Below are 14,643 nucleotides of genomic sequence, written 5' to 3' on the forward strand. Positions count from 1 at the left end.
ATCCAATATGGCGGCTTTGGTTCAGAAAAAACTGTGAAATACTGTCAAATACCATCAATGTGGGTTTTTTTGCAATCGGGCTGACATCTAGAAGAAAGAAATCGATCTCAGACGCCATCTTGAAATTCAAGATGGTGGCTACCGATTTCAGAAGAAGTGTCAAATAGCCTACAAATGGCATCGAATATCGATTTTCAGCATCTACGAGTCGTCCTCGTTCCGAAAATACCCAGATTTTAGGGAATTTGACACTTTTTATGACACGATGGCCGCCATATTGGATTACAAAACGACATCGGATATCGATTTTCGGCATTAACACGTTGTCTCCATTCTGTAAATACCCATATTGTAGGGTATTTGACACTTTATGAACCCTGATGGCCGCCATATTGGATTCCAAAGTGGTCTCTGATATCGATTTTTGGCATCTACGCGTTGTCCCTGTTCCGAAAATAACCATATTGTAGGGTATTTGACACTTTTTCTGATAGCCTATGGCCACCATATTGGAGTGCAACATAGCATCGGAAATCGATTTTCGGCAGCCACGCGTTGGTTCCGTTCCGAAAATACCCATATCTTAGGGTATTTGACACGTTTTATGAAACTTGATGACCACCATCTTGGATTCCAAAATGGCGTCGAATATCGATTGTCGGCATCTCCGTTCTTTCTGAATCCTGATGGCCGCCATATTGGATTCCAACATAGCGTCCGATATAGATTTTTAGAATCCACGCATTGTTCCCGATACTATATTTTTATGCCTGCGTCGTCAGGTCGTGACAAGTCGAATGAGCCCCGAATTGAAGTGAATGTGGAAAAAACGAAGGAAGCAGTTTTCGAGTCATTCATTGCGTCAATTGAAACAAGTCTTTGCTTCAAATGAAATGGACTGAAGCTCTTGACGAACGAAACAAGTGATAGTCCAGTCATGTTTGAAAAGAGAAATGTTCATCGTGACTCGATAACAAGAAACTCGACGACTTACACGAAAATGATATTGCTCGAAATGAAGCGATTCTGCGGAGAAATCATTTTCTTTTCCTTGTTTCGAAAATGCAGAACCCTATGGACAGCATTTACAAGGTATGACTATCTACTTTCAAACAAAAGGAGCAAGGAAAAATTTCAAGAGGACACCAAAAGGAAGGATCGATAAGTATTCTTAAAAAGTCACGCTTTTTAATAAAATATATAGAATCTAGAGGATATATATTTGTAATGAACACAAATCATAATTAAATGCATCGTAATTTGCGTAATTGGCGCCACCAGGAGCTAAGTCTAATATGAAAATGTGAGTTAACATCAATGATAGCATGATTTTTCCGCTCTAATACGCTTTCAATATCACGCGTAATATTGGAGCAAAATATAATGCTTGATATTGATTTTACAAGCTCCATTCATCAGGCTTGCAATTGCTCATTACAGCTAAAATGCTATTTTTCGTTATTATGAAACAATGGGATACTATAATGATAATTTTTATTTGTAAGATGCAAGAAGAGGTGGTAAAGATTGTATATGACATATATAATTTGTCAATTTTGCTTTCAGAAGGTCACAACTAGCGATCATAAAGCTGATTGGTTCAATTTACTGTGATGCTTTTTGGAAAATTTCAAAAGCAGTTTTTTCCGACGCATTATTTTAGATTGCAAAAAGCTCGCACTATTCGATTCCTTTTGATATTTTACACAAAATGACGCGAGCTTTTTGCGATCTAAAATAATACGTCGAAAAAAACTGCTTTTGAATTTTTAAAAAATGCATCAAAGTAAATTGAACCTTAACATAATTGCATAATTGTGTTGCCTCTATAAGAATCAGAATATAATATAAAAATTACTTCTTACGCAACTTTGCACACTTATTTATTTTGAAAAAACCTACACTAGCATTTAAACAGGGTTGAACTTTCTTCCATACAATTTTATACCATGTTTGAGCCCGGTGATGCGTCTCCAAATCTAATTACAATACATTTAATTATAATTAAATACATTGGGGCAAGGTTGCAAATACTCATTTCAAATAAAAATAAACATGTTTTCCTGAATTATGAAATCATTAGATATCATGATCATACTCTACACTTCTAAGACACAAGAAAAGGATGCAAAGCTCGCGTTTGACACCACAACCTGTCAATTTCGCCTAAGAGTCACAATCAGCGATTTTACCAATGTTCAGCGCACAATAAAATCGCTGATTGCGACTTATGACAGGTGTCATATGTCATTTATATCGTAGATAAAAGATGGATTCTTCAGTGGTGTTGAGTACTTGGCACTAATGAAGTCTGCAAGTAGTATACGAAATACGGGTATCTGTCAAAAGATAAGCAATTATAACGGAATTAAAAGGAAATATACCAAGCTCTTAATAAAGGCATTCCCTTAAGAGGTTCGAATAAAATTAAAAGATTAAATGTAATGGGTTTTCACTCTGAATCACTAGCAGAGTTGCTGAACTATCATCTGGGAAACAGTTTATATTAATTAGTCTTTAAACAGTACGAAGAAAAAAAAATGTTGGTCATTACCCTGGGACGCGTTTTACCCCACTTCACCCTACCTATGACTATTATCTCTCGATGAACATTTCAAATGGTCCTATCTGCTTTGATCGATTCTCTTCATCGACTTTCTCTTGTGATAAAAACTGCTATGCAAACAGATTTCGCGCTAATTTTACCACATAGTTTGATAAAGGAGTCCAAAACGTTAACTACAATAGGGAAAGGTTTTGAAACTGAGTTATTAACAAAAGAGAAAGCCGATGAAGAGAATCGAGCAATGCAGATAGGTCCTTTTGAAATATTTATCTAGATGTATAAGAACTCTTCTAAACCATAAAATATTTCGAATCAATTTTCACGATAAAGAAAAATGTATCAACTCAAAGCAGAGAAAATGTGTGTGTTTCTTGCATCTTTGTACACTTTATGCGTTTGCAGAATCCCGTACCGTACGTTCCGATTTTGGTAATTATAGAAACTCTACCGTGTAAAGTTGTTTATTATTTTCCTCTGGCTAACCTAAAAAATATAATATCTGCCAAAATGAGTTTGACCGCGATTTGTTATGTATTTTCCTCGGATATAATAATCAAACAGAAAAAAAAATCGTGACAGCTCTTAAAAAGCCAACCGACCTTAGCAGGGCCTACTTCGAATCTCGCCTATGCGTTGGCAGAAATTTTCAATGCAAAAACCTGAAATCAATGCAAGCGCAACTATTCAAATCGACGTATCTGATTTTGTAAACAACCACTTCAATCGACGATTTTTGGCAACTGCTAGCTCACTCACCGAAACTAACAACACCAGCTAGTAAAGGAAAGATTACTCTACCAGTAGATGGTGTTTGTTTGCGTGGGTGAGTTAGCAGTCAAATCTCGGAAATCAGTACCCCATTTCGTTTGAAATTGCTACTTCATATATGCTGCAGGGCAGCAAACGTGGAGTAACAATTTAAATGTTACACGTGTCGCAGAAGCTGATATGTGTGCGCTTCAAGTTTCGAAGTGGTTACTGGAATAAGGATGTCACAGCGAATCACGTTAAGTGCCCGTGAAGGGTATTTTATTTCTTTGATTTGATTTCCGTCGATCTTGTTTTCCATGCTGAGCACCAATGCTACCGACGCCAGGGAGGCAGCTCCAACCTGGACCCTACCTATCGACTCATCAACTCATGGCAACTCAATGGCTTTACTTCCCTTCCGAAGGAAGGCGTGATCTGAGATGTTATGTCTCAGAACATCCCGGCGGTGCCGACTGGGATTGAACCTAGGCCTGTTGGGGTGAGAAGTTCACCCCTATTCTGTATTTCGTTTCGAACGAAATTCTCATACAAAAAAATATTTTTTTGTATGAGAATTTCGTTCGAAACGAAATACAGAATAGGGGTGGTTATCTCTCTTACCACTACACCACCGGCGCCGTTCAACCCCGTGATTTGTATTTTATATAATATTGTATACAACACGTTAGAACTCGATTTTAGAAAGGTGAGGCGAGTACTCTTAGGTTAAGGCGATTTTTGATAGAGATTGGAATGACTGGCTCCAGGAGGTATAAGCAACAATCAATACGAAACTAACGATATTAAATTGGCTCACTACTTGACTAGCCTATTGGTCCCAAGCAAACGATTAACGCACCCCATTCTAGTCGAAATTCTACTACTATACAATGTTTGTTTTGATTCGCTTGAAGTTTGACAGATAAAATGAGGGGTTAGTTGATTTTCTTATGTTTCGAGGGGTGAATCGATTAGCTTGGGACCGAAGATAGTACCAGAGTTGAGCCAAAAAGTTGAGCTCGTTTCTTCGGGACCTTCTGGTCTTAGAGTTACCTCTATGGTATAATGTGGACAATTTAATATGACAGGCAAAATTTACTTGCTGCATTTGTTGTTAAAGTGTTAAAACTAGCAACAAATGAGGGAGGGCACGTGCCCCCCTTGACTCCTAATGGAGCTGCCAGTGGCGATTGGGAATAAAGCACTAAAATTAAGTAGATTCATTTCCTTGAGCCTCAAAATAAACCACAGAAAACATAGATGCTTCAGAAACCCTTATATCCGGACTGATTTGAGATTTGGGCGTAACTGTTTTTGAAACAATGACTTGAATCACTGGTTTCTTGCGAATAAAAGTTCAATTTCTGAAACTAATAACACCATCAGATAAGGGAGTGATTCCTCTAGCAGTTGGTTTAGTTTGATTATAATTATGCTTGCAATTGCTCATTACAGCAAAAATGCAATGTTGCGGTATTATGAAACAATGGCATACTATAATGATAATTTGTAAGATGCAAGAAGAGGTGGTAAAGTTTGTATATGCTATATAAAATTTGTCAATTTTGCTCTTAGAAGGTCACCAGGAAAAGAAATATAGGTTTTCCGTGGTAAATCATATTGTTCTAAGAAAAACAGCGATTAAAAACTAATAATTCCTAGTAGGGAAACAAGTAAATAAGGAAACAAGTAAAAGTAAAATGAATAATATGAATTCCGCGTAACATTTGAAAAGGGCCTATGTCCAAAATGCAGACAAATTATTTTTTGATACAATAATATATACCGCTCAATAGCTCAATAGCAATAATATATACCGCTCAATAGCTACAAGGCGTATAGGATTGATTATCGATGAAAATAAAAAAAAAATGATTTTCAAAACGGCTGATCAACGAAATTTCGGGGGTAAACAAAATCGGGAGCTGACAATATCGGGAAAGCACTGTATATTCAAATGTATAGATATAATGGAGTATGTGGACTAATTTGAATGAGCCCCTCCTGACCAGTGCTGTCACATGTACATTTTTTGCAAAACCATCGTCCAGAGCGAAATAAAACAGCCAAATCGAACGGCGGAGATAGAGAATACACACTTATTTTTTTTTTGCCGAGATTCCAACAGCCGAGTGATTCTGCAATATATTTTGCTGAGATTTAGTAAAACAATTGCCGGGACTCTGCTAATAAATAACATTTTGCTGAGATATCAGATAACAAACAGATATTTTGCAGAGATATCAGCAAAAGCAAATGCCTAGGTAATCGGTTGATGGAGATTTTACCGAGCTACATTAAGTGTGTAGGACAGCAGACTGCGTAAAGTTTCGGAAGAGTAAGATCCTCCAAGCTTATGCTTGATTGCTGGAGTTCGGAAAAATGTATTTATTTCTAAGAAAACTAACTCTTTTTCTTTTCTTTTACTACATTCTTGCTATCTAACGAATGCATCTGAGAGTTCTAAATCAGCTAACGCAAATTAACAACCTCATTGCAGAGCAAACGGCAAAGGCAGCGCCTGGAATAGTTTTCTCACTTCGGCCCGTGCTCAACTCAACGTAGCTTCGATCGTCGATAACGTCAAGAACGGTGCAGTGATCACGTTTGATTATGTGACCATGTTGATAACGGCTGCGTGAGTATTTTTCGTTGAAAACAAATCCCCTAATTGTATAGTTTCTTATTAAATTTGAATGTATGTCCCCAATACAGTGTCATAGCTGCATTCGGTCTGATCGAAGACAGTAGTGTGAATCTTATCGCCAGTATGCTTGTATCACCGTTGATGGTGAGTATCGGCGATGTGAGCCTAAATGTAGATGTTCATCCATTTTCACCATTTCAGGGTCCAATCCTAGCGGCAGTGTTCGGAACTGTAATCAAAGATAAGAACTTGCAAATGCTAGGAATTCGAAACGAAACCATTGCCATCGGATTAGTTTTGTTGAGTGGATTCTTCTTCGGATTGATCATTAGCAGTACCGACGAGAAGTGGGGCCTTGGCGAAGGTGTTACCGCAGAAATGTTGGCTCGCTGTCAACCGCATTCTTTGAAATTGGGCATAGCAATTGCACTACCTTCGGGGGCTGCCGTAGCCGTTGCCATACTGGCCGAAAACGGTGGTGGACTCGTGGGTGTAGCTATCTCGGCTTCTCTATTGCCACCGTCCGTCAATGCTGTAAGATGGATCTTGAATGAACTTAATTGAATGCGTTCAACGTTGTGAGTTTAATTACAGGGTATTTTGTGGTCTCTTTCCCTGCTGAGCTCAATTTTTGGCAAGGCACCGGACCAACGTTATTCCACCGTTACCCAAACGAACTTCTACTCGGAAACCCAATCAGTAGAGCTGTTCTGTCTCGGTTGTATGAGCTTTTGTCTTACTCTGGTCAACGTGTGCTGCATCTATATCATGGGAATTTTCATTCTTTGGGTAAGTAGCGTATCACTCCTTGGCACATAAGTGAATCAACATGTTCTAATCTATCATTACGATTGACAGGTGAAAGAAGTGGCTCCAATCGTTCCGAAGGATCAGAAACAATTCTGGAACCACGACATCAAGATTGCCCGAGATTACAACAAAACTATGCACACGATGGATGGAATGACGATGAATAAGCAATTGCTTCAAGAGCTGTCTCATTTCCGTCCACAATCCGAAACTGACAAACAGGGCTCCGAACGGTGGTTGAATACCATTGGTCGGGCAGGACAAAATACCTGGTCGCCAAGACACCACCATCACCAGAAAGAACATCGACCCACGATCCAAGAGCTGGAGGCACTTTATCTAAGTCTGTCCGCTAATAACACAGATACTCAAAGTCATTACCCGCCGCATCACGCGGCGCATCAGTTCATGAAGTATGGCGTAAGTAAATAACCTCAAAGAACGTGTTGTGACTAACATCCGTGTCTGTAATTACAGAATTCCATCGTCCTATCTACGTTCATCAAAACCATGGTCACCACCTAAATTTTCCACAGTGGGTGAAGAAGTAATGCTATTCTTCATCGGTCATTCTAGCAAGATAATACTAAATCTGATCTATTTTCCATCCAACAGTCGGAACCCTTGTCGCCTGGGCATACGAGTCGAACAAAACCGATCGATATCGTCGGTTTCCGAAGACACCATCGGTTTTCCGATTCGTTCCGAGGCACTTCGGCACCCCTGTCAAAGATCTTGGAGAATGTCGCCAGCGCCACTGGACACAGTGCCCCCGGAGAAGGTACTTCCAATCGCCAAAGTCAGAAGAACAAAAATAAATTCATCGTCACTCCTGCCGTCGATCCCATCCATAAGTAGTGCTCAAACAGGAATGTTTACAGTGATAATCGTGCTCGCGTTGTAAAAATGTGTGTGTATAGTATTTTACTTATTGTTTACAGTTTATTTTTTTTTTTTGTATTAGTTCATAAACATGATTTTCATTTGATACAATAAGAAGGTAGCCAAATGAAAGCAAAGATTTAATTTATTGTCATGTTTGCAAATAAAAGTACAAGCTAACGAAACTGAACATGCCGCTATCCAAGATTTGTACCCAACCTCACTATGTTGTCAGTTTGTCGCTGACTTTGCTGCATGCAGCCACTGAACTTTCTACTAAACTCCAAATTTAGTGGTAAATGACATGTTGGCCCTCCGTTAATGTGCAACATTGCATAATCGACACAATCCACCAAGCCGTCGTTGTTGCAATCTTTGCCATACTTTTCCATGTATTGCGTAATGATGTTGGTAGCACAGTCGTACTGGTTGGCACACTCTTCGTACGCTCCCCAACGATTCGGGTCATCCTGTGCCTTCACAACCTTCCCGGCATCAATCCAGTAGGCACGCGAAATGGAAAATGGACCACAGTACTGCGAAATGGAATCAACCATCAAACGGAATTGATAAAAATGGTAATTATAACCTAGGACGTACGCCTTGATCACACCGCAGTCGGTTGCTACAGCCGGTAGATGATTCACAAAGACACCGGAAGCATGTTGAATTAAGATTTGAGAGGAAAATTCCTTGAATCAAAACACAGGAAGTCGTCAAAATAATCAATTTTAGAAGAAACATCCTAGATGAACTAGCACTGGAAGTGCTCGAAAACAGACTGATGATGCTAATAAATTGAGGCTTGAAGAATAGTTCACTCTTCTAGTGATCAATTCTACGAATATGTTTATAAATAGACCTTTACATGTTTACAAATACAAAGTTTTACGCTCAGCTTGTCGAGATGCAATCGTCAAATTCATTGATCATTATTATAATCAGGAACTCAAATCAATAATGAGAAGTGCAAGGATGACACGCTGATTGAAATATGTAAAAGGGCAAACACTTACTCACCATACAAAATTGATTGCTATCGAAAAACGTGACTAAAAATGCTCACATTAAAACCCACATTCTGAAACAAATCTTATCCTATTATAGAATGATTCAGTATTCGATTGCACTTAATTTCGATATTCACAAATACCGTATGACAATCGACACTGTTTTTATATGTAGATCATTTTCAGTACAGATGTTTTTTTTTGTAAGTTAATTTATTTATACAGACTCAATCGAATAAACTTTACAGAGCCAAATTATCATTTGTGTTATACATTATTAATATCTTAAATCTAAAGTTAAAGGAATTGAACCGAGTACTCGCGGTCGTCTCAAGGTTAGTGGAGATTTACAGTTTCATGAGGAGAGAAAAAGGTTTGAAATGTGATTTACGATACAAATATTTCCTAAAACATGAACTTATTCCTATTCAACTTGATATCAGCACTGTAATTACACTATTATTACAAGACAAACACAACAAAAAAAAACACACACACACAACCAAAATACAAACTAAACACAAGGTTTATCAAACTAATAATCTAAGGTTAATATTCTTCAAGAAAACATAAATGAGCTTCATAAACTCCAGATCGCGTCCAGCCAAAACATCCCGAACTGGAACATTAGGTTGTCTACCTCGAGCCCGAAGGGAATCATATAGCTCAGATCTGACTCCACGATGCTCAGCACAAGACCAAATAATGTGATCTGCGTCCTGGTAACCTTGTCCACATTCGCAGAGATTGCTGTCTCCCAACCCCACACGGAATAACGGCGCCGGTGGTGTAGTGGTAAGCGTGATTACCTCTCACCCCAGCAGGCCTGGGTTCAATCCCAGTCGGTGCCACCGGGATGTTCTGAGGCATAACATATCTGATCACGCCTTCCTTCGGAAGGGAAGTAAAGCCGTTGGTCCCCGGTTCATGAGTTGATGGGTCGATAAGTAGGGTCCAGGTGTGGGAGCTGCCTTCCTGGCACGTCGGTAGCATTGGTGCTCAACACGGAAAACAAGATCGACGGAAAAAACAAACCAAAGGAAAAAAAAAAAAAACCCCACACGGAACAAGTGAGCGTTTAACGAACAGTGATTGGACATGAGGCGAGACATCACACGAATGAAGTAAATAGTACAGATGTTAGATGTATTGAATTATTTTCATTCAAGGACGCTACGTAGGACTACGCTTATTAATGTAAACTATTTTGAGTAAAACATTATGTCTTTTTTTTTCCTTAATTTGTTTTCCGTCGATCTTGTTTTCCGTACTGAGTATCAATACTACCGACTTCAGGGAGGCAGCTTCGACACCTTGGACCCTACCTAGCAACCCATCATGGACCGGGGACCAACGGCTTTTCTTCCCGACGTGATCAGAGATTTTATGCCTCAGAAAATCCTGGTGGCGCCGATTGGGATTGATCCCAGGCCTTTTGGGGTGAGAGGCAATTACGTTTACTACTACACCACCATAAGATTTTTCGTAATTATCTTATAAGCTGTTGATTTCTTTCTGTTTACGCAAAGGCGCTAGGAGTAGGTGGGACAGGTGGGACGTGTCCTATGCACAAAAATACCTGGGTGGGACAGGCAAAGTTTTGTCCCACCCACTATTTTATAGAGATCATAGTCAAAAACGTGGATTAATCTGCCAATGATAAAATCACCCTTCTTACTAATACAAATTCCGACTAAAGTGCTCGTACGATGAGAAAACATAGATGAATTATCTTGCCATTTAAAGTAACTTACTTACTTAACGATCCTGCGCACCTCCAGGGGTGCAAAAGGCCTTTGTAAAAGATTTCCATCCTGGACGATTACTAGCTTTGGCCTTGACCTGTGCCCAAGTCAAATTGCGGTCAACGGTCTTAATTTCACTGTTTAGGCTCCGCCGCCACGAGCCTCTGGGTCTGCCTTTGCTGCGATGTCCTGCTGGATTCCAGTCCAGTGCTTTCTTGCAGATTACATTTCCGCTCCGTCGTAGTGTGTGGCCGACCTACCACCACTTCCGTTCACGAATTTCTGTCTCTATTGGCTTCTGATGGCACAAACGATGAGGCTCGGAATTTGAGATCCAATTGTGGGGCCACCAGGCAAGAATTATGTACCGCAGGCATCGGTTGATAAACACCTGCAGCTCTGATTCGCTCTCCATACATTTCGCAAACTGGCAAAATCAGCCCTCGCCTTCTTAATCCGTGCACCTATGTCGCTCTTGGTGCCGCCGTCCGATGCTATCTGGATGCTAAGATACTGGAAGCTTTCAACTTTCTCCACTGCCTGCCCAGCTACCGGTCGGGCAACGGTTGGAACGGTTTTCCGTGTTGACATCCAACGATTTGGTCTTGTTGACGTTGATGGTTAGACCTGCTTCAGAGGAGCGTTCCACAAGGTCGTTGAGCTTACTCTGCATGTCAGAGCGCCGTCATCAACATCATCAGCCAAATCGAAGTCGTTGAGATGCTCCATAGTAATAGGCTGCCACAGCAACCCACGGTTCGGACACGGTCAACTGCTCCAACCATGATCTCGTCGATTACGATGAGGAACAGTAGCGGTGATAATATACATCCTTGCCTCACACCCGCGATTACCCGAATCGGGTCAGACAGAGCTCCGTTGTGCAACACTCTGCATGAGAAAGCCTCGTACTGCGCTTCGATGAGGTTGACGATCTTATCAGGGACTCCCTTGCGTCTCAGACCGCCCCACAAGTTTTCGTGGTTTAGTCGCTCGAAAGCTTATTCGTAGTCAATGAATACCAAGTACAGGGACTCTTAGAACTCATTGACCTGCTCCAAGATGATGCGGAGCACGACAATATGGTCTACACAGGATCTTTCAGCACGGAATCCTGGCTGCTGTCGTCGGAGAGTCGCGTCGATCTTCTCCTGTATCCGATTGAGGATAACTTTACACAGAACAATGAAAACAATACACGATAACATGATGCCTCGCCAGTTGTCGCATACAGTTGGATCCCCCTTCTTGCGAACTTTTACCAAGACGCCCTGCATCCAGTCGGCCGGAATAGTCACGGTGTCCCAAGTATTGACGGATAGTTGATGCAATATTTGTGAGGATAGCATGGGGTCAGATTTGAGCATCTCTGTTGATATGCGATCGACCCCCGGGGCTTTGTTGGACTTCATACCTCGGATGGCTGCTTCTATCTCCTGCAATAATGAAGCTTCAGTGTTGACGCGAGTAACGATGTTGATGGTTGGGTGACCGTTGAAGCTTCGAGAAGTTGTTCAAAATGCTCAAACCAACGTTTCAACTGGTCAGTCGCGTCTTTCCCAGGCATCCTTGGGTTCATCCTTGCCGTCATCCTCAGGCGTCGTGAAACATCATAGAGGAGGTGGATATCGACAGTTGCTGCGGCTTTCTCCCCTTCGTCAGCCAGGGAGTCCACCAACACTCGCTTGTCCCGTATACAGGAACGCTTTAACTTCCTTCTCCAGAGCCGAATACCGCTGACGGGCCTCGTTCTTGGCTATTCGGATCCTTGCTCGCTCTATCGCGGCTTTTGCTTCTCTCCGCTCCTCGATCTTCCTTCAGATTTCATCGGTGATCCACTCCTTCCTCTGAGTGCGCAGCTCACCCAGGTTGTTCTTGCTTGTTTCAATAAAGGCATTCTTGATACTTGTCCACTATTCTTCTACGCTGCCACCTTCCGGAATATCAGCTGCGCGAGCTTTGAGTTCTTTGACGAACGATCTCTTCACTGCTGAGTCTTCCAGTCGGTGTGTGTTGAATCGCCGCCCGAGTCTCTCCTCCCGCCATTGAACCCGCGCAATGCGTAGGCGGATCTTACCGACCAGGAGATGATGGTCAGTCGCGATGTCAGCGCTGCGTTTATTCCGAACATCAAGAAGGCTCCGTCTCCATTTTCGGCTGATGCAGATGGCGTATAACACGAAGGGGGCGACACATTTAAATCTCAATTCTAGATGCTCTACAAATCTCACACTAGCGAATCAAACTTCGAAAAATCTTCTTTGATTTCTTGTATCTACTGGCATCGCGCACGAGGGGGGCGACACATCTAAATCTCAAGTCTAGATGCTCAACAAATCTCACACTAGAAAATCAATCTTCCAAAAATCTTATTTCATTTCTCGCATCTACTTGTATCGCGCATCAACTTGTTGCAGGAAATCCTCAGAAGCGTCATAAATCTTCTTTCTATCTACTTAGCGTGCGCGCAGCTAGCCACAGCAAAACACAATCTTTTCTGCATCGTAGATAGAGTCGTCCCCCTCGATCGCGCATCATCTTTTTGCAGGAAATCTTCAAAACCGTCATCAATCTTCTTCATTTGGCCTAAGCTCTCCTATCCGCCGTGATGGAACTGCCATCTTGGGTATAGCTTTCGGGGATAAGCATTTCGTATTCAACCGCTGGATGCCAGTCAGACGCTGTTTGAGCCGCCCCTAACATGGAGAACAGACGCTCGGATTTTGTAAGCCACATCCTCCGAAAAGGATGCAGCTCCTCCTTCCTTGTCAGCATACGACCAAAGTTCCCACCAGGGTTGGTTGCCCGATCTTCGCTAAAGTTACTCGTACCCCAGCCGGCGCCGCGAGGAGGAAGGGTAGGAGTTACTGGGCAAGAGGCTAAGGACCACTTTCACTTGCATGACGGGTCTATTATATAGCCTTCAAGTACGAGAAGTACCGGTAGTATGCATTATCCCAGTCATTTTCTAGCCATTTAAAGTAACGCATGATGGATTTTAACGGTAAGTAGCTAGAAACTGGGGCTGGGGGTTCCCGGAAAATTGCCGGATGTAGCCAGTATAGTCCTGTGATCTAGTTATTACAACCGTTGAACTGGTTTTTGAATTCTCATGTCATTTTATGTCACTTGATAGGTTTTATTCATTTCAGGTCACATTTTGTTTCATGCCATTAACAAACCAGAACATGATCCAGGCATACATCTCCGGAACCAGTTCACGATTCCAAAAATATTCAAAAAGTTCTATAAAACCAAAGAACCTTCGCCCACACCTTTTAAGGTGGTCTAGAGTCTATTGTCGCATGTATTTATAATGAATTCTCTTTCAGTTAATGAGAAATCATTATTCGATTTAGGTTAACTCTTTCTTTGAATAACTCTTTCTTTGAATAACTCTTTCTTTAAAAAGTTATGGTGGCATATGAAAGGGTCGTTTTGGTGTTTTGTGGTCTTGGTTTGCGGTTATTTGCATGATTCAACCAGATTGTAGCACGTGGTGGGTGCTTGCTAGAATTTTTCATGCGAGTTTTGCTTCGCAAGGTTTTTGGCAATTTGAGATGCAAAATTATCAAAATTAACTCTTTAGTGGTAAAATCAGGGTTGCAGGTTGTGAGAAATTTACAATAAAATCCACGCCAAATCTGCGCGAACAAAAAATCCAAAACGCGACAAATCCGCGCGAATGATCGACGACGTATAAAGCAACAAATATTACAGGACTGGTTGAGGTTGATATCAAGGAAACAGTGGAACAAGTTCGGAAGCTATGTGTATCCTGGAAATTAATCATATCGTCCGGCCATTTTCCACAGAGATGGCGCTGTTCCGCTGGTAGGAAGTGATAAAAATCCCCATATATAAATTGAGAGAAGTGTGAATAATTCACTTTCGGTGCATATTCAGGTCAAAAATAGTGAACGACAATCTAAAGAAATTAGTCAGGGACTGTGTCGTTCAGTTTTTTTCCCAAAAATTATAGTTAAACAAGCTACAATTAAATAAAAATGATTTTTCCCCATGCAGTTTTATCTGCTTTACTACCAGTCCCCAGAGAGCCAAAAATTCAAATTTGAGAGAGAAAATTTGCTCTCACGACCTCAATCTCTCAACATGCCATGTATTTTGATGACACTCGATTTGTGATTTCCCTTTCACAGATTACAAAATAGAGCACCTGACACTACAAAACATGTATGGTACCTCTATATATGCATTTTGATTAACATTCGA

At 41.1% G+C, this 14,643-nt stretch overlaps 1 protein-coding gene across 3 annotated transcripts in view; it reads left to right on the forward strand.

Moving 5' to 3' along the window:
• Positions 1-7,845, forward strand: part of LOC135710359 (uncharacterized) — a 44,494-nt gene extending 36,649 nt beyond the window's left edge. The window contains exons 5-11 of one of the 3 annotated variants that reach the window (XM_065232910.1): positions 5,817-5,954; positions 6,032-6,107; positions 6,165-6,497; positions 6,558-6,752; positions 6,822-7,193; positions 7,251-7,320; positions 7,389-7,472. In XM_065232910.1, coding sequence (XP_065088982.1) covers positions 5,817-5,954; positions 6,032-6,107; positions 6,165-6,497; positions 6,558-6,752; positions 6,822-7,193; positions 7,251-7,298 — 1,162 coding nt within the window. In that variant the 3' untranslated portion in view covers positions 7,299-7,320; positions 7,389-7,472. Of the gene's footprint in view, positions 1-5,816; positions 5,955-6,031; positions 6,108-6,164; positions 6,498-6,557; positions 6,753-6,821; positions 7,194-7,250; positions 7,321-7,388 lie in introns of all 3 variants that reach the window. The other 2 variants (XM_065232908.1, XM_065232909.1) reach the window with 2 other exon arrangements.
• Positions 7,846-14,643: the final 6,798 nt, after the last annotated feature.

This window comes from Ochlerotatus camptorhynchus, unplaced genomic scaffold (genome assembly GCF_037179485.1).
Source record: "Ochlerotatus camptorhynchus isolate MF236.1 unplaced genomic scaffold, CSIRO-AGI_Acam_v1.1 ptg000379l, whole genome shotgun sequence".
Taxonomy (NCBI): Eukaryota; Metazoa; Arthropoda; class Insecta; order Diptera; family Culicidae; genus Ochlerotatus; species Ochlerotatus camptorhynchus.